The 24,266-nt window shown below is 49.1% G+C and overlaps 1 protein-coding gene and 1 non-coding gene across 3 annotated transcripts in view; both read left to right on the top strand.

Annotated features, from left to right (window-relative positions):
• The window catches only part of HNRNPUL1 (heterogeneous nuclear ribonucleoprotein U like 1), a 35,199-nt gene that overhangs the window by 9,150 nt on the left and 1,783 nt on the right, over positions 1-24,266 (top strand). For both annotated transcript variants that reach the window (XM_049621987.1, XM_049621988.1), the window contains exons 5-14: positions 1,032-1,171; positions 3,053-3,152; positions 5,062-5,174; positions 10,265-10,531; positions 11,773-11,895; positions 11,994-12,122; positions 20,475-20,643; positions 21,247-21,531; positions 22,618-22,907; positions 24,199-24,266. The exon at positions 24,199-24,266 is cut by the window's right edge and continues 1 nt beyond it. In XM_049621987.1, coding sequence (XP_049477944.1) covers positions 1,032-1,171; positions 3,053-3,152; positions 5,062-5,174; positions 10,265-10,531; positions 11,773-11,895; positions 11,994-12,122; positions 20,475-20,643; positions 21,247-21,531; positions 22,618-22,907; positions 24,199-24,266 — 1,684 coding nt within the window. The remainder of the gene's footprint in view (positions 1-1,031; positions 1,172-3,052; positions 3,153-5,061; positions 5,175-10,264; positions 10,532-11,772; positions 11,896-11,993; positions 12,123-20,474; positions 20,644-21,246; positions 21,532-22,617; positions 22,908-24,198) is intronic.
• On the top strand, positions 19,666-19,772 carry LOC125916217 (U6 spliceosomal RNA). Its single transcript, XR_007455835.1, has one exon. It is a non-coding gene; the product is annotated as a U6 spliceosomal RNA (small nuclear RNA).

Raw genomic sequence — 24,266 nt, 5'->3', positions numbered from 1 at the left:
CCCCTAGACTGCATCTGAATCCGAGGGGTGATGGTGATAAAGGTCCTGCCCCTCCTCAGACTGGATCTCAGTGGTAGAACCTGCAAATCTGACTTTAGGAAGAAGTCGATCAGGTCTGAGAACACTGTACTTTTCAGCAGAGCAGAAACTGCACAGCAAGTCACGTATTTCTCTACTCAGCTTGTGCTTCTAGAGCAGCGCCTATATATTTTGGAAGAGAGAAAGATATCTTGTACACAGTCCTGTCTATCACAGGATCTCAAAGACCATGTACCTAGAGTAAAGCTAAACTTTTTTTTTTTTAATATTGGGTGGCAGTGATCAGTGAAGCAGCAACTGATCAGATGGGGAATGTACAGGCTATGACTCTCAGCCTTGAGGGAAAAGAGCCAGCCTGCTGGATAGGGTGGTCAGGAAAGACTTTCTTAGTGGCCTGACCAGCCCCTTGAAGAGTGGGAAGAGTCAGAGCTACAGCAGGAGAGTCCAAGGCCCGAAGAGGAGGTGGGAGCCTGTGGTGCACCTGCACAGCAGTGCCTGGGTGGCAAGTGAGGAGCCGGGTCAGATGTTTGTGCAGCTGTTGGCAGCAGGAGTCTGACTCCCAAACTGAGCTAGCACACGGAAATGGTTAAAGTGAGTGGCTGTGGGATTCACCTTTTTAAAAATGCTAAATCCCTTGAACATGATGAGGATATGGATCCTCTCCCTAGCAAATGTACATTCCTGTAAAGTGCGTTTGTGTACAATTTGGGGGGGTTCCCCTGACGGCCATCCTTGGAACCCAGCGAGGTGAAGAACCCAATTCCTGTGCATAATGGCTGCGCTGATCCTGTGCAGAGGCCCGTTTGCATAGTCTGGAGCCTTGTTCCCAAACAGGAGAATGGTTAGGCAGTGCAGCTGGTTTCTCGTGCACCTACCCTCATGATGCGTCGGCTTGTGTACTCTGGTTAACACTCTCAGGGAACTTATCTTTGCCTGTGCCTCTTTTGGGAACCTTTAAAACACCAGCCAACTCCTGGCTTTTTCCTCTACAGATAACTGTGACCTCCACTTCAAGGTGGCCCGAGACCGGAGTAGTGGCTACCCTCTCACGATTGAAGGCTTTGCCTACCTGTGGTCAGGAGCCCGTGCCAGCTATGGAGTCAGAAGGGGCCGTGTGTGCTTTGAGATGAAGGTGAGTGGGAGCAACAGAAGGGTCAGGGACAGAAACCAGGTCCATCCTTTGGAATTAGCCTGTCATCAGCCACTTCGGTCAGAGCCACGATGGCAAAAGAGATTTAATTGAGATTTAATTGGACTGTGTATCCAAGCAAAAAAAAAAAAAGCACGATGGACTCAGGAGAACTATGTCATCGCTAAACACCGCATCGGAAAAGCAAGCCAATTGTACATTGCTTTGTTGAGCTGATTTTTCCTTGGTGAGATTTGACCCAGGTATTATATAGCCAACCTCACTAGGTATGACACGTTTGTAGAATTGGGAAAAGGAGTAGTTTGGAAGAAAAATGAGCTAGAAAGTGTGGACATGGACCCTGCCAGTTAGAGAGGGTAGAAGGAGAGCTGGGCAAAGCTCGGTCCTGCCACCAGGGCTGATCCTCTACCAGGACCTACCAGGCCATCCTCTACCATCATCTCTCCATAGTCCAGGTCAGGTTCTGTTTATGAAAAAAGCACACAGTCGTGGTCAATGGAAATTGAGATGGTACAGGAGAGTGTAGGGTAAAAAAAGCAGAAGTTAGGCTCCGATCCCCCTGGTGCCCATCCTACCCTCCAGAGGTAACTTACATGTTAGTGATTTCTTGCATGTCCTTGGGGTAGCCAAACTTAACTGACCGCTAGTATCTACAGAACCGTTTGCACAAGCTAGATACATGCCAAGTGCCTTGCACGGGTATCTCCATTAATCCTCACCATACCGTCCTGAAATAGGTAGTTATCCCCGTTTTTTAACAGGGCAAGCTGCCAGTGTTCTCGTTTCTGATTAAGTCTGTTGATTGTGAGTTGCGTACTATTTCATGTGCTGCTCATAGAGAAACGCTGCCGATTAAACTGACAGAGTGCTTGCTTCCCACATCGGTTGTAAGATCTGTCTGGATTTTGGAACAGCAAGATGGAAAAATGTGCATCCGAAAGTCAAGAAAATAGGTTAACTTCACAGAAACCACCGACTAACATAGATACGGTTGTTAGGCAGTCTAACCTCTAAGGTTACATCAGAAGGCACCTTTTATTCTTTCTGCTTCTTACTTAATACTGTGTTTTGGACAGCATATTCCATAGCAGTACGTCAACCCTACTTCACTCTTTCTGACCGCTTCATCTGTTCTGTGACATGGATGTGCCATAACATGGCCAGTGTCTTGTTGGTGGGTTTTTGGAGTTTTTAACATAAACAGTGTCACTGAATATTCTTCTGTGTGTGTCGTGTGTTCACACATAACACCTCTGATTGCATCTGTAGGGTTAACTGGAAGTTGAATTGCTGCGTTACAGAGTAGATGCATTTGCAGCATCCCCACCCACCCACTCCCCTTTTTTTTTTAAGTTTATTTTTGAGAGAGAGAGCGTGGGGAGGATCAGGGAAAGGGAGACAGAGAATCCCAAACAGCCCTGCTCTGACAGCACAGAACCTAATGTGGAGCTCGATCCCACGAAATGTGAGATCATGACTTGAGCTGGAATCCAGAGTTGGATATTCAACCGACTGAGCCACCCAGGCGCCCCTGCATTTGCAGTTTTGATAGAGGTTGCTAAATTGCCCTCCAAAGACACTGTGCCAGTTTATCCTTCTACACTAAATATGACAGTCCCTGTTTTCTCTGTAGCATGTTAAAATTTAAAATTAACTGTACTTTTGAAATACCTATCTCTGTGGCTCTGTAATTTCCTGAGCCTTTCAGCGCAATAGGCCTTTCAGAGCACTTAAACACCTTTTCCCCAGCAACAAAAGCCATTGCTGATTTTTAATGCCTGTGTGCTTCTTCCCTCTCGTGTTGCCTTGTAACCTGCAAGCCTCTGGGCACCAGTTCTGAGCCTTCTTATTCTTTGTCCCCAGATCAATGAGGAAATCTCCGTGAAGCACCTTCCTTCCACAGAGCCCGACCCACACGTTGTCCGTATTGGCTGGTCCCTGGACTCCTGCAGCACCCAGCTGGGTAAGGGGACGTCAGCCTAGCAGTCCAGAGAGTACAGCAATGTGTCTCTATTCCTGGATTCTCAAACTTCCTAAGTTTCTCTTCCCAGCGTGGGACTCAGAACACGACTAGCCTAGGCTGGAGCACACAGTCTTTAGGCATACAGGATTCAGCTGGAAGGACCATAATCCTATTAGCTTTCCTATGAAAAATTTAGTCTTCATCTTTTAGGAGATGGTCCAAAGTTCTCCTTAGAGAGCTGATCCTTTTCTTAAAAGATCAGTTGTCTTCTGTCTTCAAACCATGCTGAAAATAAGTTCCTCAAACCCTGTTAAGTTCTGTCTGGGGTTTTCTGTCCAGAGCCAGACCCAGAGTAAAAAGGGAAGCAGAGAGCATTGGGGCTGGTTGGCAGAGAGGCAGGGGCCGCTCATTGAGAGGTTTTGAATTTTCACAGGCCTCCAGGCCTCAGTGACATTGTGGCCCCAAGTGAGTGATTTCCATGACCAATGCTGAGATTTTCTGCTTTGGTCATATAAACCTTCTGATTATGAAAATAATGTGTGCTCTTTGTAACAATTCAGGCCACACAAGTTGGGGAAGATGAAAATCCTCCTAAACTTGTGAGATAAGAGCCAACATTAACATTTTTATCTACAGTCTTCTGGATAATTCTTTTGTTCTTTGTATATCTCAAACTGGGTCACACTATGCATACCGTTTTGTGGCCTGATTTCTTTTTCCTACTTAGTGTATGCTGGGCATGTTTTTATAGATAGGTATAACTTTTTTTTTTTTTTTTAACAATGTTTATTTATTTTGAGAGAGAATGCACGAATGCATGCATGAACGAGCAGGACAGGTGCAGAGAGAGAGGGTGAGAGAATCCCACGTAGGCTCCCCGCTGTTGGCACAGATCCTGACGCGGAGCTCAAACTCATGAACCATGAGATCATGACCTGAGCCAAAATCAAGAGTTGGACGCTTGACCAACTGACCCCGACCGCCCCTTAAATAAGTACAGCTTTCTGACCACTGCGTAATTTTCCTTAAGTGATGTGTAGATCTGTTAAGTTGATTGCAATTTTTTGCTGGTAAACTCTTGAGTTGTCCACGTGTATGATCTGATTGTTCACGTAAGCCTGATCCTTCTAGTAGAAATGCTAGGTCAAAAGGAGTGGACAGTTTCATTTTGATAGATGTTCACACCCTTTATTTCAGGCTCCTATTTTATCTTTGTCTCTGTTTTTGGATGTCAGTGGTGGGTAGGTGGTACAGGTAAAGATCCAGAGCCCAGAATGGTCAGTTGTCCAAGGCCAACAGCTGGTGTACAGAAGAGCTGGGCCCAGAATTCACGTCTGTTGGCACCTTCTTTTCTGGTAGAATGTTCCTTGGTTTCCTGGCCAAGGGTCTCTGTACAACCCAGGTGTCAGGCAGGGCCCTTGGAATCTCACACTGCTTCAGCCCCTGGTTCTGTGGCCTGAGGAGATCCAGCACCTTTCCTAACGGTTAGACCTCACAGTCTCCAGAAGCAAAACCCAGCCCCTTTCCTGATTTCTGCCCCAGACGCGCTGACACCAAAAATTGATGCCATTAGTAATACTTGACTGAATGTTGAGTGCCACTTGGAAGGTCACTTCTCTGTGTACAGCCTGCCTTCGCCCTCTCTCCCTCCTCCCTCTTTTCAGATTCTCCTTCTCTTTGTGCAGTTCAGTTCAGCTCCCACTCCCAGACTCCACCCCTCAACCCTCCAGGCCCTCAGAGTTCTGCATGATGAGGGCCTTCCTTTCAGCAGAACCTTCCTCACTTTTCCCCACAAAAGCAACTGTTCAGCGAAACTAGTAATGAAACTGACTCTTTTTTCTTTAGAAGTATGTGGCAGACGTAGTGACCATGGCGGGTTTAATCTGCCTTTGCCTGTTTCTTCCGTCAGGCGAAGAGCCGTTCTCCTATGGCTACGGAGGCACTGGGAAGAAGTCCACCAACAGCCGGTTCGAGAACTATGGAGACAAGTTTGCAGAGAATGATGTGATTGGCTGCTTTGTGGTGAGTGCTGGCAGCCCGTGGGGGTTGGCAGAACCAAACGTTGGTCCTGTCAGCTGGACTTGCAGACTTCGTTCCCAGAATACCTCTGGTGATTGTCTGCCTCATGTCCAGCCTCTTTTGCTATGGCTCTTTGTCTTTCTTTACCAGACTGGAACGTTGACTGTCATTTTGTGCAAAATTCTGCCATTCCGCCCCCTCTGGTCTTTCGCGCGAAGCTGTCAGATGGCACCCTGGAGAGGTTTGGGGACATCAGGTGTGCACAGCCTTCCTCCAATCCCAGATACCAGAGGGACATTTTCTAAAAATTTTTTCAATGTTTGTTTATTTTTGAGAGAGAGTGTGAGTGGGGGAGAGGGAGAGAGAGAGAGGGAGACACAGAATCAGAAACAGGCTCCAGGCTCTGAGCTGTCAGCACAGAGCCTGTCTCGAGCTCAAACTCATGGACCGTGACCTGAGCCAAAGTTGGATGCTAAACCGACTGAGCCACCCAGGAGCCCCTCAGAGGGACGTTTTCTAAACAAACCCAGGGATTTCTTGTCTTGCTCTGCTGCTCAGTAGCCTTTGCTATTGGCTCTTGCCCCACTGTGGCATCATCTCATCCCAGAACCTCTCCTTTCACCTCATGCTGGTTGAACCGTCTTCCTACAGTGCAGTCTTCTAGAAGGGCAGGGGTGCATGCAAAATAAAACAAGAGATAGGCTGGCTGCACTGCTCTCCAACACTGCTGTCCGCTGACAACAGTGACTGACACTCGATGGTGCTGCCGGCTCAGGCCAGACTCCCTAGACCCAGCTCCTGCTCGCCTGCTCACAGCCCCGGGCAGCGGCCTCCCTGCATGGCAGCTGTGCTCTCCATAAGGAACTTCACACCTACCTCAGAACTCTGTGTGGGCTCATTAAGCCAACCTGTTAGCAGCACTCCTAATGATGCTTGGAGCATAGTAAGTGCTCAGTAAATACCACTCAACAGTGTTTCAGTAGGAGTTCTAGATGTGGTAAAGTGTGTCAGGTGAGGCACCAGCTGGGGTGGCCCCCTGGGCACTTCCTCTTAGTCTGTTCTCCCTTCCTCCCTCTCGTGTGTACACATGTACTCTTTCTTTTTTCCTTCAGTGTCACTTTAAGAGAAATTTCTGACTTAAAGAAAAGCCGTAAGAAAGCTCAGCCTTGCCCAGATTCTAACATTTGCCGATTTACTTTGACCAGTTTTCAAATATACATGTATGTGTGTATGATTTGCATCTGACCCCTTTGAAAGTGGGGTGCCAGCATTATGTCTTTAGTCCTTAACTCTTCAGCGTGCATTTCCTAAGAATAAAGCTGCTGTATCCACCACAGTACAGTTGTCAAATTTAATGCTGATGTAATGCCATTATCTACTCCACAGTCCACACTTAAATTTCGTCTGTTGTCCCAACGATATCCTTTACAGCAATTTTGTTCCTGGTCCAGGATCCAGTCCAGGATCATGGATTGTATTCTCTTGTTAGGCCTTTTAAGTTTGAAACAGTTTCCCAGTCTTCTATCTTTTGTGACTTCATTCTCTTTTTAATAAAAAAAAAACATGTTTTCTTAAACAAAAATTAACCATGTTTAAATGCTACAAACTACTTTAAACCTTGCTTTTTTCCCCCCATTTAACAGTAAATCTTGGCTCTCTTTTCCCCTCCACACAGAGAATATAGATCTGGCTCAATGAAAAACTTTTTAAAAAGTTTTTTATTATTTATTTATTTTGAGAGAGGGAGAGAGAGTGAGTGGGGGAGGGGCAGACAGAGAGGGAGAGAAAGAATCCCAAGCTGGCCCCACCCCAGCAGCACAGAGCCTGATATGGGCCTCGAACCCATGAACTGTGAGATCATGACCTGAGCCAAAACCAAGAGTCAGATGCTTAACCGACTGAGCCACCCGGGTGCCTCTGAAAACATTTTTGAATAGTTAATGAATTCCTGTGGTTCCCAAAGATATTAAGAGATATATATCAAAAGATTTGCGTGTAAAGTTGTCTTCAGACCTTCCCTCTCTGCCCGTTGTTCGTTCACGTTTACCCTCCCTGTACAGGAACCTGCAGGTACCTAATACAAGAAAGATGATTGTCGTATTTCTTCTTTTACACAAAAGGTGGTATATCATACATGTCATCCTGCATTGGTTTTTGCTTATTTATCTTAGAACTTTTTTCGTATCACTACCTAGAAGACTTTGTTTTTTCACATGTGGTGAAAGGGGTTTCAGCAGGGTGTTTTTTCATTGTGTGGATCTCCCATCCTCAACCATCAGACATTTGGTTAGTTTCTCCCCATTTTATTTGGTGGCGGCCTAGTCTTCTGATGCAGACATCAATTTACCCTGCGCTCATTTAGCCAGTGTCCTGTTGATGGACCAGAAAGCTATTCGCCGGGAGAGTCCATGGTACGGTGACAGCCTGTCCTTTTCCCGTGTACCAGACAGAGTATCTTGGGGATCTTTTTGTATTTCTGTACATGGAGTTTCTCCATTCTGTAGTCTCTCCCACTTCCCCTTGGAGCACAGCTGGCAGTGCTGGGGTGGGTGATTTGCACATAAATCTTTGCATTCTGGTAGGAATCTACCTGCAGTGTTTATTCCTGAAAGTGTAATTTCTGGGTCAGGGGTGTATTTTTAAATTTTGATGGCTGCCACCGAGACTGCACTCCAAAGAGGTTGTAGAATTTTAACATGTCATCAGTGTGTGGCAGCATCTGCCAGACTCTGTCCCATCCAGGTGTGAGGTTCTGTGAGCATGTGGCAGTTTGGAACTATAGGCCTTGACTCTTGACTACAACTAAATCATTCAACCAGGTACCCCTCAACTTCGATATTAAAGATTCTGTGTGCAGTTTTTCTTTTTTCAAATGGTGCCATAACTTTTTTAAAGTGTGAGGGGTTGGAGCAGATACGAAAATGCAGTGACCTGAGGGAACCCGGGGGAGCACATTAGCATTAGATCTCAAGTTGTCAGCCTTCACAAAACAGGACAGAATGGCTGCCAGGCAGAGAGAACGGTAGAACCGTAAGGAACGTTGTACTTGGAGCCCTGGGGACGACACGACATGTGAGAGATGAGGCTGCAGAACTGGTGGGCTCTGAATAACACCAGGTGTGATGACTTTGAGGTTTGAGACCCTGGATGGGCACCAGGGTGTTCTAGCAGGAGTGACACAACCACACTTGCCTCTTGGACCGATGGCCCCATTGGTGGTGGATTCATCATTTGAGGGTGCTGGTTTGTGTACAATATGGCGAGTTCCCCTAGTGAAGCTGGTGGCCGGAAGGAAGGCTGACCCCCAGGATGTTCATCTCCATGTTAGAGGAAAGATGACCTGGGACACTCTGGCTCTGGTGGGAAGACACAGCAGGGATCCTGCTGCAGGATTCAGTTTGGCAGATGTTTGTGTGTCTGCCCTGCGTGGTCTTGACCTCTGTGGGCACTTAAAAATGAGCAGATAAGGATCGTATAGAGCTGTGTCCTGTGGTCACTGAGAATGGTGTTGAGGAAGCCACTTAGGGAAAGGAGTTCTCGCTGCTTCTCAAAGGACGAGTCCCAAAGCGGTCTCCCCATTCAAGAGGGAAAGAATACCATGTCTTGTGCTTTTATATTAGGAACCCGACCTTGTACTTACTTTGGTTTAGTCTGCCATCTGATCCCAAGGTTTTTTTTTGTTGGTCTTTGTTTTTTTAACTTTTGAGAGAGACAGAGACAGAATGCGAGTGGGTTAGGGGCAGAGAGAGAGGGAGACACAGAATTCAAAGCAGGCTCCTGGCTCTAAGCTGTTAGCACAGAGCCCGATGCGGGGCCTGAACTCACAAGCTGTGAGATCATGACCTGAGCCGAAGTCAGACGCTCAACCGACTGAGCCACCCAGGTGCCCCATGATCCCAAGTTTTGAGTCTCCCTTAAATGTAAACCTTTACCGTGCACCCAAAGTGATCTTTCTGAAACAGCTTTGACCATGCCACTCCCTTGTTGGAAACAAGTCAGGGGTTCTGCTCTGCCATCAACATGAAGTCCAAATTCCTGAGGTGACAGAGAGCCCCTCACTATGCTAAGGGCAGGGACTGTGTCTCCTCCCCACCACTGCAGCCCAGCGAAGTGCCTGGTGTCTTGGACTGATCGCTCCCAGCAACCCCCTTAGTCCTCAGAACAGCCCTTTGCAACATAGAATCTTAGGATGGCTCCCTTGTTTGATAAGGAAACTGCAGATGAAACCTCAAGGTCACACAGTGAGTGAATAGCAGAGCTGAAGCAGTCTGCCTTCCTAAACGGCCTTAACCACTGCACTCCAGCCACTTGGCAGGAACTCTGTAAATAGTTGTTGAATGAACAAATACGGTCTTCGCCTGGCCCTCCAGCTGTACCTGAAGTTACTTCTCCCTCATCTGTCATGCTACAGCCGGGCTGACCCTTTGTGCCCTCACCACCTGATTCATATACAAACACCACCTCTCTTTAGGACTCACTCCTCCCACCGCAGACATGGCTCGTTTCCACTTCTTGTCCAGGACTTGGCTTACAGGTCCTCTCCTCAGAGAATCCTGCTCTTGAATAGGTGCCCTCACCAATTCAAGGTGCCCTCGCCAAACAGTCTGATTCCTTGCTAGGCCCTGAGCTCTGTCAGGCCCAGAGCACCACGGGCACCCGCACCGGGAAGAGCAGGAGCTGGAGGATGTGTGGTGTGTGGCGAACAAACAAATGCACACGTTTGTAGAGCTGGGCTTGACTCAGAAGACCCTGCTGTGAGGCTTTCTTTCCATCTGTTCTCTCCACAGACTGCCCTTGCTGGGCTTGAGGACAGACTCCCCTTTTCCTTCATCTTTGTCTGAGGCTAGGCACAAGACGGAGCTTCCTAGGATGACACATGTCACAGCCTTGGGGTTTGGGGCAAGGAAGGCTTTGGCCACACCTTCGCGGCTGTTTCTTGGTGACGCCTCGTGTATCTGTGTTGGGGGAGGGATGCATTTAGATGTGGGAAGGAAGCTGAGTTTCCTCTCCCTACATCTGCTCCCGCTCAGCTTTGGCTCCCGATGCCTTAAGCTGAACATTGGCAGTTATCTTCCTTTGGCTTTGTCTCCTAGGACTTTGAATGTGGAAATGATGTGGAACTTTCCTTCACCAAGAATGGGAAGTGGATGGGCATTGCCTTCCGAATCCAGAAGGAAGCCTTGGGAGGTCAGGCCCTCTACCCTCACGTCCTGGTGAAGAATTGTGCAGTGGAGTTCAACTTCGGGCAGAGGGCAGAGCCCTACTGTTCCGTCCTCCCAGGCTTCACCTTTATCCAGCACCTTCCCCTGAGCGAGCGGATCCGGGGCACCGTGGGACCAAAGAGCAAGGCAGAGTGTGAGGTGAGTGGGCCCGGAAGACTGAATTGGAGGCCGCTTCTCCAGAGCCACATTGCTGCCAAGGCAGAAGGGAGACCCTGCAGTGGGGTGGTGAAAGCGGCACAGCCTCACCGAGGGAGACACCTGGGGCCTCTTCCTCCAGGCTTCCCAGGGCTGGGAGACAGTGGTGAGGGGGTGAGTGTGGCCTGGAAGAGGGAGGGGCTGGGGTGAGAGACCGAAATCTTGGAAAGGTTCCCCAAAAAAGTTGTCATGGCTCCATCCACACTGCTCCGTCAGTGAGGTCAGGATCTTGGAAAAGGAGGCTTTCCTCCCAGCAGACAGGGATGTGAAGGCACTTCCGGTGAGTGCATTCTTGAAGGAGGTTGTGCACTTCCATCCCCTAACGCTGCCAAGGCTAAGAACAAAAATGACAACTATCTTGGGGGTGATGAGGCTGCAGAAGCTGTACTGGTGAGCTTTGCTCTCAAGATAATGTTTTACTAGATACATAAGTGATTTGATGTTTATTCTAAAAAACTAAACATAAAGGTTAGTTCCCCATAATTCCACCGTTTGCAAATAAGTTTACTGTTAAAGTTTTCAAGTTTATGCTGTCCTTTTTGCTATGCTAGGTGCCTGGTTTATACACACACACTTATAATTGAGAACTTAAAGCATAAGCATTTTGGTATCCTCCCTTTCATTCAACATTATTTTGTGAGCTTTATCCTACTACACGAACCCCTCTTTTTAAACTCACTTATAATGGTCTTAAAAATTCATCATTCCCCCTCTTGTTGGGCGTTTAGGTTGTATCTAGTGTTTGCCAAATTCTGAATGTACTACTAAATAAGTACCACGCTTGTCGTCATGCATGTTAGTCTGTTCCCGTCTCAGACTCCAGGAAGGTTGTACCCGCTTCTTGTGCCCACTACGTGTACCATGCCCAGTGCATCGCCCTCCCTGGGCTTTTCCCTGTCAGAGGCCACTTCATCCTGTCTATCAAAAATGTAAATAATAAGGATAACAGCACTTGATTTTGTGCTCACCCCATGCCAGGCCCTCTGTTAAGAGCCTGACACACCTCATGTCTTTGAATCCCAGCAGCAACACTGTGAGGTAGACGCTCTCATTGCTTCTATTTCCCAGAGGCAGCCATGAGGTTTAGACTCACCCTCGAGGTCACCAGTGAGTGAGGGTGGTGCCAGGCTGCCATGCCACCCACTGCTACTGCTTCAGTGCCCCGCCTTGTCCCATTCTTGTAGATTCTGATGATGGTGGGCCTGCCCGCTGCCGGGAAGACCACGTGGGCCATCAAACATGCAGCCTCCAACCCCTCCAAGAAGTACAACATCCTGGGTACCAATGCCATCATGGATAAAATGCGGGTAAGGATGGTTCCCGGTCTCTCCATATTCATCTCCCACCCCCCAAGTGCTGCTCTGCAGCGAGGACCACCCACCCCTTCACCACCCTCTGTCCACAGGTAATGGGCCTGCGCCGGCAGCGGAACTATGCCGGCCGCTGGGACGTCCTGATCCAGCAGGCCACCCAGTGCCTCAACCGCCTCATTCAGATCGCCGCCCGCAAGAAACGCAACTATATTCTAGATCAGGTACTCACTGGTTGACCGTCAACGCCCCAGAAAAAGGAAGGGGCCTGTTGGGTACCTGGGAATTCTCCTCTGGTCCTTTTTTTTTCTTTTTTCTTTTTTCTTTTTTTCCTGCATAATGCTCTTGGACTGTAGTGCTGGTCAGGGAGTCAGCCATACATGATGACACAGTGCCAGACTCAGCATAGTTCTCTGAGCCCGGTCTGTGGGTGGGGCCTGGGGCCATGATCCAGATGTAGCTCAGGCTCTCAGCAGCTCACCAGTGCAGCTTCTGCAGCTATTTAGCGAAATGGAAGGGAGGTGGATTTCTGAAATGGACAAACATGGGCTTGAATCCGAGCTCTGCCTCTTCCTAGCTGCGTGCCTGTGGGTGGCTGACCTCATCCTCCAAATCTCAGTGTTGTGGTCTGTAAAATAAAGATCATATAATGGTACCCATCTGACACATGGTCTGGCATGTGATCGCTGGAGATTGTTGTTAATTACCCTACAGAATAGGTATGTCCTGGCTTCTCTTAGCATGTTTTTATGACTATGGGATACATATTTAAGTCACGTATTTTCTTTTTTTTTAAATCACATATTTCCTACCTGCCATTTCAATTAAGAGGAAGGTTCTTAGCATCAGAAGGTCTAGGAACCTTTGAAATTAAATCATAATTTTGTATGCAGGCTCAGATATGTATTTTAAAACAACAACTGGACAGTTTTGAGTTAGGATAGGAAGATCCTCCATGGCTGTTAGCATTCTCAAAAGTATGAGTGACCCAAACATGGTTAAGGGTCCCTGTCTCAGTAATGAGTTCCTCACGTTTACCACCTATGAGACATCATTCTTGACACTGCCCTGAAGGCTTTTTCTTTTCTTTCTTTTTTTTTTTAAATAAGTGTTGTTGTGGTTGTTTTTTAATTTTTTTTTTTTTTTAATGTTTATTTTTGAGAGACAGAGACAGAATGTGAGTGGGTTAAGGGCAGAGAGAGAGGAAGACACAGAATCCGAAGCAGGCTCCAGGCTCCAGGCTCCGAGCGGTCAGCACAGAGCCCGATGCAGGGCTTGAACCCACGAGCTGTGAGATCGTGACCTGAGCCGAAGTCGGACGCTCAACCTACTGAGCCACCCAGGGGCCCCCCCTGAAGACTTTTTCAAGTAGCAAATCCTATACCTGGGGATCTACGAACAAGCCTCTGTTCCCTTCCACCTTGCATTTGCCCTTTCTTTAAAATCTCTGAGTGCAAATACATAACCCAAGTAGTACCCCCACCCTGGCAGCCTTACCATTCATGTAGCCCTGGGTACTTTGGTTACCGTGAGTTCAAAGAGTCCTGATGATGGTGGAGCTGGTGGTGGCGCTGGCTTGTCAGAAAGGTGGTTGGAATCTCCAGGGAACCAGGTTGGCTTTGCACAGGAGTGACATCTTCTACAAAACAATTGAGCGGGAGCTCCCAGGTCAGGGGACACATGCAGATTTGGGGAGAGTGGCTCCGTGCCCCTTCCCTGTACCTTGCCCTCTGCATCTCTTCCATCGGGCTGCTCCTGAGTTATATCCTTTTCATAATAAACCAGTAAGCTGATGTTTACAGTGGAAGAAATGAGGCCTCCTAGCCAACATGGAAAAAGAGAGAGCTCATGGTAAGAAATTAGTTCTTAAAGACAAAAAGAAAAAAGCTATTGACTGATCTTTATGATCAGTCTTTAAGATCAGTGATCTTTATGATAGACAAATTTATTTAAAGGATCTTGCCAAGCAGTTAGGTATCAAGAGTGGAAATTTGGCTTGCTGACGAAACAGCCATGCTACAAAAACTAAAAGTTGGTCAAAGCCGTGCCACACCTCTGGCACTACTCTGTGATAGTGGAGATGTGAGATTCGCTCTGAGTGTTGCTATTCTGGAAGGTGGAGCTGAAAAGGTGTACTTTCATCCAGTGACAAACACTGAGACCATAGGATTGAGCCCTGAAGACTCACATTTGTAAAGTACTAATTGGGTTGACGAGAAAAACAAAAAAGCAAAACAGTTGAGCACAGGATAGTCCAGGAGCCACCCAGCGTTATTCCCCCAGCTCAGCCCCATTACTGATGCATATAGCCAGCTTTCTCCCCCTTTAAAAGACTTCTTTTTCTTTCTTTTTTTCTTTCTTTTTTTTTCATGTTTATTCATTTATTTTGAGAGAGAGCGTGAGCAGGGGAGGAGCAGAGAGAGTGGGAGAGAGAAAATCCCAATCCGTGCTGTTGGTGCAGAGTCCAACAAGGGGCTTGATCCCACAGACCGTGAGATTGTGACCCGAACCGAAATCAAGAGTCAGACGCTCAACAGACAGCCACCCAGGCACCCTAAGAGTTTGGTTTTTTTGTTTTTTGTTTTTTGTTTTAATTTTTTTTTTTAATGTTTATTTATTTTTGAGACAGAGAGAGACAGAGCATGAACGGGGGAGGGTCAGAGAGAGGGAGACACAGAATCTGAAACAGGGTCCAGGCTCTGAGCTGTCAGCACAGAGCCCGACGTGGGGCTCGAACTCACTCACTGCGAGATCATGACCTGAGCCGAAGTCGGCCGCTCAACCGACTGAGCCACCCAGGTGCCCCAGAGTTTGTTTTTTAAACCAGCCTCATTTTGCCCCATTCTTTTTGTCAGAGCATTTTGAAATTGTAGTCTGACTAGGCCCCAGTGGGACTGGATCCTAAAAGGTGTGAGAGCAGTGGTGTTTTAACACCTTGAGGATTCCTTGTTTGGACACCCCAGCAAGTATTCCCTGCCTATCTTTTTCTCAGTTTTCTGGTTAAATTAACTGTGAAACCTATTTCAAATATGTGGCACGGTGGAGAAGGATTATAGTCATAGCGGTAGATGGTCTTAACATCCGTGTTCAACATTTCAAACTGGGCTCTCTCTGGAAGTCAAGCCCTAGCACCTCAGCCAGGCATAGAACAGCTTAGCCTTCTCAGCTTGTGCTGGCTTGTTCAGGGACAGGATCCAGGGCAGTACTGGGTGCACCTGTGCTCTTCAGGGCTTCTGGCTTCCTGGTAGGGGGGACCTGCAGGTCAGGCCAAGTGATCTAGGCCAGCAGGGAGACAAAATAACCTAAACTCTGAAGGAGGGAGAAGAGTGGATTAACCACAGATCGTAGGATTGACTTGGGGTCTGAAACTATAGGTTACTCAGGCCTGGGAAGAGGTCTAAAGTCAGTGGCTTGATCTGTCTTTTTGGCTTAAGCCCCAAAAGTGGGTTCCAGAAAATCCTGGGGGTATGATACAAGATTCACAGCAGACCCCTGGCCAGATGCTGGCACTTCCCACTCCACCAGCTTTGACAATGGGGATAAGTTGATGAACAGCTGTCTCCTGAACTAGATAGACCTCCCAAAGCAGAGACAGTAACGCAGGCCATGTCCCTACAATCCCAGGATCTCAGCTCAAGGCTCTTTTTCCCTTTTCCCTCTGATTTTTCCTTAGTGTTCAGACCTCCCTCCATTTGGCTCTCCTGTTACTTAGGTTGGCCTCAGAAATGCTAGTCCTTGAGAGGGAAGGAGAAAGAAATTGTGTCCTTCTCTCTTCTGCCTTCGGCCAGGATCCCAGGCCCTACCCCAGGATGTATCTCATTGACCACAACCTCTCAGGTGTGTTGGGGCCTGGACATACATTCCATGATTACTTGAGTCCTCTTGAGATCATGTGGGACATCTGGGGAGGGAAAAAAAGTAGATGGACCAAAGGGGAAACTTAGGCCTCATCAGGGAAAAGAACCTATTTGAAGTTATTTGGTCAGTTTACTGGTAGAACAAGTCACTGCTGACTTCCCAGAAAGTCACAGCCAAGAATGGTGGGAGCCTTGGTGGAAAATTAGGAAAGCTTTCTGGAGGTGGGGTGCCTAGCCAGGACATGGATGATGATAAAAGGAGTTGAGACTTTGTCCTGAGGGTGGTGGGGAGAGGGACATGACTAGCTTTGCTTGACTGGTAAAAGGCTGAAGAGCAAGGGAGAAAGAGAAGTTGGAAGCCACATTGCTTCACGTGGTCTCTGGGGGCCTCTCTTACCAGTGGAAAGCATCTGGAATGAGATGCTGCCTGGCCTGCCCCTGACCCACCACAGGAGCTCTCCTGGAGGCTTTTGAGAGGGCCTCTGCAGGGCCATGTGTGAGGGCCCTAAACCACCCCAGAGTTGAGGACTGCAGGCTAGGAGTTCCCTCAGGGCTCTAAGAGCTCAGAGCCAGGCCAGGCAGTAATCAGAAACCGCGCTGGAGGTGACCACATTGCCAGCCCTGCCTCAGTCGTCAGAACATGTGGTTCTAGTCCCACTTTGTGTCCCTGTTGACAAGCACTATGCCTTCTCCTGAAACAAACCTAGGGCTGAGATTAGAAGCCCAAAGTTAACCGCCTGTTGTTGGCAGGTGTTAGAGAGGGAGGGGTTTCTCTTCACCTTCCCATCCCCAGAGCCTCAGCCTGTGTCATTGTTGACACTCCAGCCAATTCTCTTCCTACATGTGTGGTTCCTTCCACTGGATTCACCTCCCTGAGCCCAGAGTGAACTCTTGTCACCAGCTTTAAATTTGCTCCACGAGTCCAGCCATGTTTCTGTCACTGCCAGCCTGACCCCACTGAGCTCTGGACAGGGGACAGTGGGACTCTCACAGAACTCAGGCTGGGAGCCCACTGTGTTTCTCCCTCACTCCCTCAGGCTGTCATACACTAGAGCTATCCACATAGCTTCTTTGAGGAACCCAGTTCCTGTCCTTTGGCCCATGTGGCTGGGGATTGGGGATAGCCGGGGACAGGGAGGCAAGAAACATAGCCCCAGACCTTCGTAGAGTCAGCATCTTCAAGCAGGGTGGGACTGGGAGAAGCAGGAGCTGGACAGAGGGATCCCACACAGCTGGAAAAGCTGACCTAGCTGTTGTGCTGGTCTCCTAGCAACAGCCACCAGCAGCCCCTAGTGACCATAGCAGTGCTGGGCCAGCTCAGGGGCCCTGACCTCACTGTTTGCTGTAGCAACAGCCACCAGCAGCTAACTCCCTTTCCTCCTGGAAGCCAGGCATTTGCATTTCTACTGGCCTGGTTCAGGCACTTCCCTTCCCCAAGCCCAGGACTAAGGGGGAGGGACAGGCAGTCTTGAAAACACTCGCCAAGTGTGTTTTCAGCACCTCCGTTCCAGGGTGTCTGAGGAGCCATCCCTCCAAGTCTAGCCACTTCCCCCGACGGAGGCCAGCTATTTATGAGTCGGTTCTGCTCCGCCCCCACCCCTCCTATCCCCAGAAGCTACAGGGACAAGCTTCTGCCCCCCATCTGCCCCTTGGGAAACCTCCAGGCGGTGTTTATCCATGTCCTCAGGGTTCGAGGCAGTCAAAATAGGATCGCTTCTTAAGAGCAAGAACATGGAATGGGTTGTCCGTAGAATGATCTAGGGCCACAGTCACACTGGCACCTATTCACTCTGGCCTTTGTGCCAGGAGAAAAACCTCATTATTTAGCTAGAGGAGGCTAAATTCTATCTTGCTATGATCAGATGCCACTTTCTGCTTTGCCTTTAGGAATGAGTCCAGGAAGAGCAGTGGAGAGAGGGACCTTTTCTCTAACCTGATGTGCCTCTTAACCATTTGTGGCCCAAGGCCTCTCCTTGGGCTGGTCCCAGGTCCCAGCCTGGGTGTCCTCCTGCCCCTCCTTGAAGGGTGGAACATTTTCCCTGGGGAACAGGGAGGAACATCCCTGCCTACTGTGTGTTAGGGCTAGGGGTCTGGTTGGTGAGAACAGCTACACCCACAGCCCAGATCTTTCAGCAGATGTGCTCTGGGGTCCCTGGGCTCTGGCTGACCCACATCCCAGCTTCCTGTTCCTTGTGTCTTGGGAGAGGATCTCTTGTGACTTTTCCTTTTTCTTTTTCTTTTTTTTTTTTTTTAATTTAACTTTCCTTGGTCCTTTCCATTAGGAAGCCTCTCCAAGGACAGTGTCAGTCCTGTTGGCCATATTTTCAGACCCACCCTGTGTGTGTTGACTTGGAACTTTTCCTGCCCCTCCCTACCACATGCCAGACGTTGTCACATCTGCAACTTCTCAACAGAGCCAAGAGGAGGGTGATATGATCCCTGTCTTTCAGATGAAGAAATTTGAGAGGCAGGCTAATTAGGTGACTTGTCTACAGCCTCACAAATAGTAGAAGGCACAGCTGGGATTTCAACCCCAAGATTCTTCCCCAAAGCCTGTGTTCTCCCTGTCCCATCTCACTGTCCCTGCCCTTCTGATGGGATGTCACTGTAGCTTGATCCTCCCCTGGCCTGGGTTGCTTTGCATTCACTTAACAGCGAGAATATCCGTGGCACACACCCCCTCCACAATAATAGCCATAACAGCCGTGCTTCCCATTTGTTCAGTGTTGGCTGTGAGCCAGGCCCTGGGCTAATCAAGGGCTTTTACTCACATGAACTCCTGTTGTCTTAATAACAACTGTATGACATTCATACTCTTTTCCCCTTTCAGGGCTTGAGACTCAGACTCATGAAATATGCAGTACATTGATTTTACAGACAAGTAAGCCAGAGTTTTTCACCCAGGGCCATGCAGGTGTGACCTGACCAGGTCCACCCCACACACTGCTTGCCTCTGTCAAGATGCTCCCACTCTGGAGGCTGCCTCATAACCCCACTCTAGGAGTTCCTCGTGTTTGGACAGTTGCTTTGTGGTCCTTTTCTGCTCAGTCTTCACCAGCTCTAGGAGGGCAGCTTCTCATCTCTGTTTTACAGATGAGGCAACTGTATAAGGGCTGGCCAGAGCTAGTTACTGGCCGCACTAGGGTTTTTCCACCTTGCCAGGCTGTGTCTTCAAAATGCCATATTTTTGTGTCCACTGGTGCATGCCCCTTACAGACTCTTCACCTCTGTGGCTTCTCCCTTGAGTCCCTGTCAAAGCCATTAGAAGTTGTTTAAATGCAATTATTTCTCGTTACTCCAGAGCTGTTGAGTGTCTGAGTTTGGATAGGGTGGAAACCCGTATAGGTGCCTGGGCCCCACTTCCAGAGAATGGGGTTTGGGGGTTCCTTAGTGGGGGTGGGCCTGCTTTTTTTTTTTTTTTTTTTTTTTTTTTTTGCTGTAGCATCCAGATGGTTTGGGTGTGCAGGCTGAATCTCCCAGGTCTGGGCCCCAGTCCCAAAGGGCCTGGCACGTAGTTGGTTTTCAATAAATGGAAGCTATGGTCACTGCTGCTCTCAATCAAGTGTTTTCTAGAGACCCACTTTGTGCCCAGTGCACACTGCACACCGCCCAGACGAAGAGAACAAAATGTTAGCAGCAAAACCACTTGTGAAAAGCGTGGGCTGCTGCCTTGTCAGGCTCTGGGTAAAAGCTTGTGGATGAGACTGATGTTTTAGAGAGGGACTGAGGGAATGAAAACAGTCCACACGGCAGTCAAAAGGGGGTGGTTGATTATGGCAACCACTGTGTAAATATTATGGAGCCATTAAAAGTGAACACTGACACAGAAAAAAGGTTAAACATTAAGTGAAAAAAGCCTTCAGGAGAGTATGTGGCATGATTCCACTTGTGTTAAAAATCACACAGATCGGTGCTCACTTTGGCAGCACACACATTAAAATTGGAACGACACGGAGAAGGTGAGCATGGCCCCTGCTCAAGGATGACACACACGTTTGTGAAGCGTTGCATGTTTTATTATTTTTTATGAGAGAGAGAGAAAAGGAGTGGGGAGAGCAAGCTCCGGGAAGGGGTAAAGAGAAGGAGAGAGAATCCCAGGCAGGCTCCATCCCATGAACTGTGAGGTCATGACCTAACCCAAAATCAAGAATGTGACACTTAACCGACTGAGCCACCCATGCACCCTGCATTTTAAACATGAACACTTTTCGTTATGTACCTATAAGATTTTTCCACCAGGTCTCAAAGTCGGTGCTTTAAGAAAGAAAAAAAATCACACAGATCTTCCTGGAAATACATAAATTCAGTATAGGCCATCTCTGGGAAGTAGGACTGGCAGTAAGCGGATGAAGGGATTATTCTTACTCTAAACTTTATCCTTGTACTCTGACAGTTTTATCGTGAGCAGGTGTTACTTTTAGAATTGGGGGTGGGGAGGGGTAGGGCGTAAAATGGCATCCCAAGAACAAATAGGAGTTAAAAGCCCAAGTGTAGGTACCCCTTGTCCTGTGACTGTCAGCAGTCACTTTCCCAAAGCCAATTTCTCAGAATGGGCTCAAGAATCTTAACAAAAAAAGAGCACAGTTTCCTGAGGTTTTTTTTGTTTTGTTTGCTTAGAGCTAGTGTCCTTTTCTCAATTCCTGGCCCACAGAATACTTGATAGGAAAAAACCCAACTCATAACGTACCATCTCTTGCCTCTTCTGTTTCCTACCCCTAGACAAATGTTTATGGGTCAGCCCAGAGACGAAAAATGAGACCATTTGAAGGCTTCCAGCGCAAAGCTATTGTAATTTGTCCCACTGATGAGGACCTAAAAGACCGGACTATAAAGCGAACTGATGAGGAGGGGAAGGATGTCCCAGATCACGCGGTCCTAGAAATGAAAGGTAGGAGATAAGCCAGCACAGCAGGGTCCTTAGGAGAAAAGCGCCTTCAATCTCCTTTCCTCCCCAGCTCCTTACTTATTCCTCTTTTGATCTTGTCCATTCTTTCCTTGCTCCTGTTTTGCCCTTCCCGGTCTAGTGCACCTGTGAATGGAAGAGCTGCTGGCATCTCTCACAGCATGGTTTAGACTAGATGGGGCTGGGGCAGGATGAGGGAGAGGACACGTGGCGGGAAACGCTGAGACCTGCACATCTCCCGCCTCTGGCACCCACCGGTGGGGTGACTGAGCAAGCTTCATTCTGCTCCTGTGTAGAAACAAGGATGGTGATTCCACGTCTCTGGCCCACTCCCTGGGGAGGCTGGAGGGAGTGTTTATATTTGGTGGGGCTTGTAGCCACCTCTTCAGAAAAGGGACAGGAGAGTCTTTATTAACTCCTGATCATTGTCAGAGAGGTTAGGACCCTTTCTCACTTCTGTCACTCACTATTCATGCCTCTGCCATCTCCCTTCTAGCCGGCCAGTGTCCTGGGGGTGTAGGGGACTAGACCTTGGGAGGTACTGACCTCCCTCTCCTTGTTCCCTCTGGGGCCCTGCCTTCCTCCTAGCCAACTTCACGTTACCAGACGTTGGGGACTTCCTGGATGAGGTGCTGTTCATTGAGCTGCAGCGGGAAGAAGCAGACAAACTGGTGAGGCAATACAACGAAGAAGGTCGCAAGGCCGGGCCACCCCCTGAAAAGCGCTTTGACAACCGAGGTGGTGGTGGATTCCGGGGCCGTGGGGGCGGTGGCGGTTTCCAGCGCTATGACAACAGAGGCCCACCAGGGGGCAACCGAGGAGGCTTCCAGAACCGAGGAGGAGGCAGTGGTGGAGGAGGCAACTACCGAGGAGGTGAGACATCTCAAGCAGAGCTGTCTCCGCTCTTGGCTCCCGGGTCAGGGTTGGTGATTGCTTATTCAGTCAGCAGATGAATTTTCCCTAGCACCAGCTGTGGGCTGAATTCTGGTGGAGAACCAAGGTGATCAAACTCTGGGGCCTCAGGGAAATTCCCACTGTCCTGCTTCTCCTGGGGATTGCTTCTGAAGCCCATGCCTGTTTGTAGGTCACCCTCTGTCATTTTTACGAGTCCAACCTTCCATCTGACCGTGAGCTCCTTAAGAAGAGGGGCCAGGCCGAGTTTACTGCCAGTCCTGCCTTCCAGCTCAGGCACAAGGCAAACGTTAGGACTGTTTTCGGGGTTCAGTATTCAAACAAATAGAAAAATGGGCTTAGGTTAATTTGCCCGTTTCTCCCAGCTAAATCCAGAGCTGGGAGCAGGTGGTCCAGTGCCCAAGTTTTCTATCTTAAGTTCTGCTGTCTCTGAGGTAAAGTGTATGATCGTGATTTAACTAGCATACCCAACTGTTTCAGTGTTGTGCTAGATAGTTCTGGGGACACAGCCATGACCTGGACAGACACATCACCCTGTGCTGACAGTACAGAAGGATTCTGGACTGAATGGCAGAGCCCAGGGTTACTGTGAGCTTGGGTGACACCAGATCCAGCCTGTGAGGGAGCCAGGCTCAGGAAAGGCCTCCCAAGATAGCAGTGTCTAGGCTGAGGTCCAGAGACCTGTGGAAGCTGACAGGAGAAGGGTTCTGGGCCCAGCAACAGCTGGTCAAGGGCTTAGGAGAGATGGCCAATTTGACCCAGCCTGAAGAGGACTGTCCTCAGTATTTAGCATCCCTCTTCCTGACCTTCTCTGATTTGTTCAATAGCTATCAAGATGCTGGGGACACAGTAGAAACCAAAACAGCCCTGGTCACGAGCTCACAGTCCAGTGGGCAGGACAAACCTGTCAGCAGACAGTGAAGACTGAGTTATCAGGGCTGTATGGGGGCCTTGCCCAGGGGTCTGGGGAAACCCAGAGTGGAGCCCAGCTCCTGAGGGTCCCAAGTTCAGAATGACGAGACCTCCCACCTGGCTTCTCCAATGCAGGTTTCAACCGCAGCGGAGGTGGTGGCTACAACCAGAACCGCTGGGGTAACAACAGCCGGGATAACAACAATTCCAACAACCGAGGCAGCTACAACCGGGCTCCCCAGCAACAGCCGCCACCACAGCAGCCCCCGCCACCGCAGCCTCCACCGCAACAGCCGCCGCCGCCACCCAGCTATAGCCCTGCTCGGAACCCACCAGGGGCCAGCAGCTACAACAAGAATAGCAACATCCCTGGCTCGAGCGCCAATACCAGCACCCCCACTGTCAGCAGCTACAGCCCTCCACAGGTGAGAACATAACATGTATGGGGCAGCGGTTGTGGTCCTGTGCTCCAGCCGCGGGTCTCCACTCTTCCCTCCAGCCCTGCCCTTCTTCCTGGCAGTGCTTTTGACTGGATGGACCCTAGATATTCCTTCCAGACCCAGATAAATTGGGAACTTCTTGTTTTTCCCCCTCGCCCCACCACTCAGGGTGGTGTGCTGTAAGTGTTGAATGCTGCAGCAAATACATTTTTCTGGGCTGTGTCGTTGGCCTCTACTGAATCCCCAAGAAAGCACTTGATCGGAGCTGCCCTTTGCCGAGGCTGGAAGGGACTGATCCCCTTATCTCTAGCATACTGAGACAGGCCCTAAGGTTGGGAGGTCTCGCCCTGTGCCCTGAGAGTTTCACTCCGGAGCAGTTCCTAGCTCAGTTCCAACTCTCCACAAGCTGGTGCTCGGACTCTGGTATGCACAGGCCTGTCATCCAGAGCCGTCCGCAGCCATTTCCTGAGCGCCTTCCACATGCCAGGCCTGGGAACAGCTGCCAAGAGACATTGGTGAATGGCTCCTAGTCCTGCTTTAACCAGAATATTTCCTAGAACGGGATTTGGGCAGGCACGAGTTCAAGCCCCCGCCCCACGTCTTAGTTCTGTAACCTTACATAAATGTTTCACCTCTCCGGACCTCATATTCTTCATAAAAGGCTAGAGTTGTTCGTAGAACTCACTTCTGAGGTTTGTTGTAAGGGATGGGTGGCATTATAGCTTTGTGGGGAAAGCTCTGGAACTAGACAGACCAGAGCTTAACTCCCAGCTCCACCACTTTTTACTGTGTGACTTGGGCCCGGTTGTTTCACCTCCTTGAGTGTCAGCTTCCTTCTCTGTAAAATGCCACTAATGGAACCCGCCTCTCAGATTTGATGGGGGGATTAGATGGGTTAACGATAGAGCCTGGACTTGGGAAGCACCTGGGAAATTGCTACTACAGTTGCTCTCAGCCAACCTTCCCAGAGCAATTGCCACCACTTATTGAGTGCTCAAGCTTACTGAATACACAAAGCAGTCGGAAGGGGAAAAGGCAGTGGAATTTCAAGAGATGCTGTGCGCCTTGCTCCCCCAGGGTCTTAGAGCCAGGAGACTGCAGAACACAGCCTTACATCCCACCCTGTCCTGCCACGTCCCAGAGCTGACCCGTTTCCTCAGCCCTCAGACAACCTCCACCAAGGAAGTTCCTTTGTGGGCCCACTGCTCACGAAGGCCCTTCCTCCATCCCAGCTGAGCTATTTCACAGAACCCTGATTTTTCCCCCCGTTTTCCAGCCGAGTTACAGCCAGCCACCGTACAACCAGGGAGGGTACAGCCAGGGCTACACAGCCCCTCCACCTCC

This window comes from Panthera uncia, assembly GCF_023721935.1.
Source record: "Panthera uncia isolate 11264 chromosome E2 unlocalized genomic scaffold, Puncia_PCG_1.0 HiC_scaffold_19, whole genome shotgun sequence".
In the NCBI taxonomy this organism is placed as follows: domain Eukaryota; kingdom Metazoa; phylum Chordata; class Mammalia; order Carnivora; family Felidae; genus Panthera; species Panthera uncia.
Note: the sequence above shows the minus strand (reverse complement) of the source record. Positions and strands in the feature narration are given on the sequence as shown.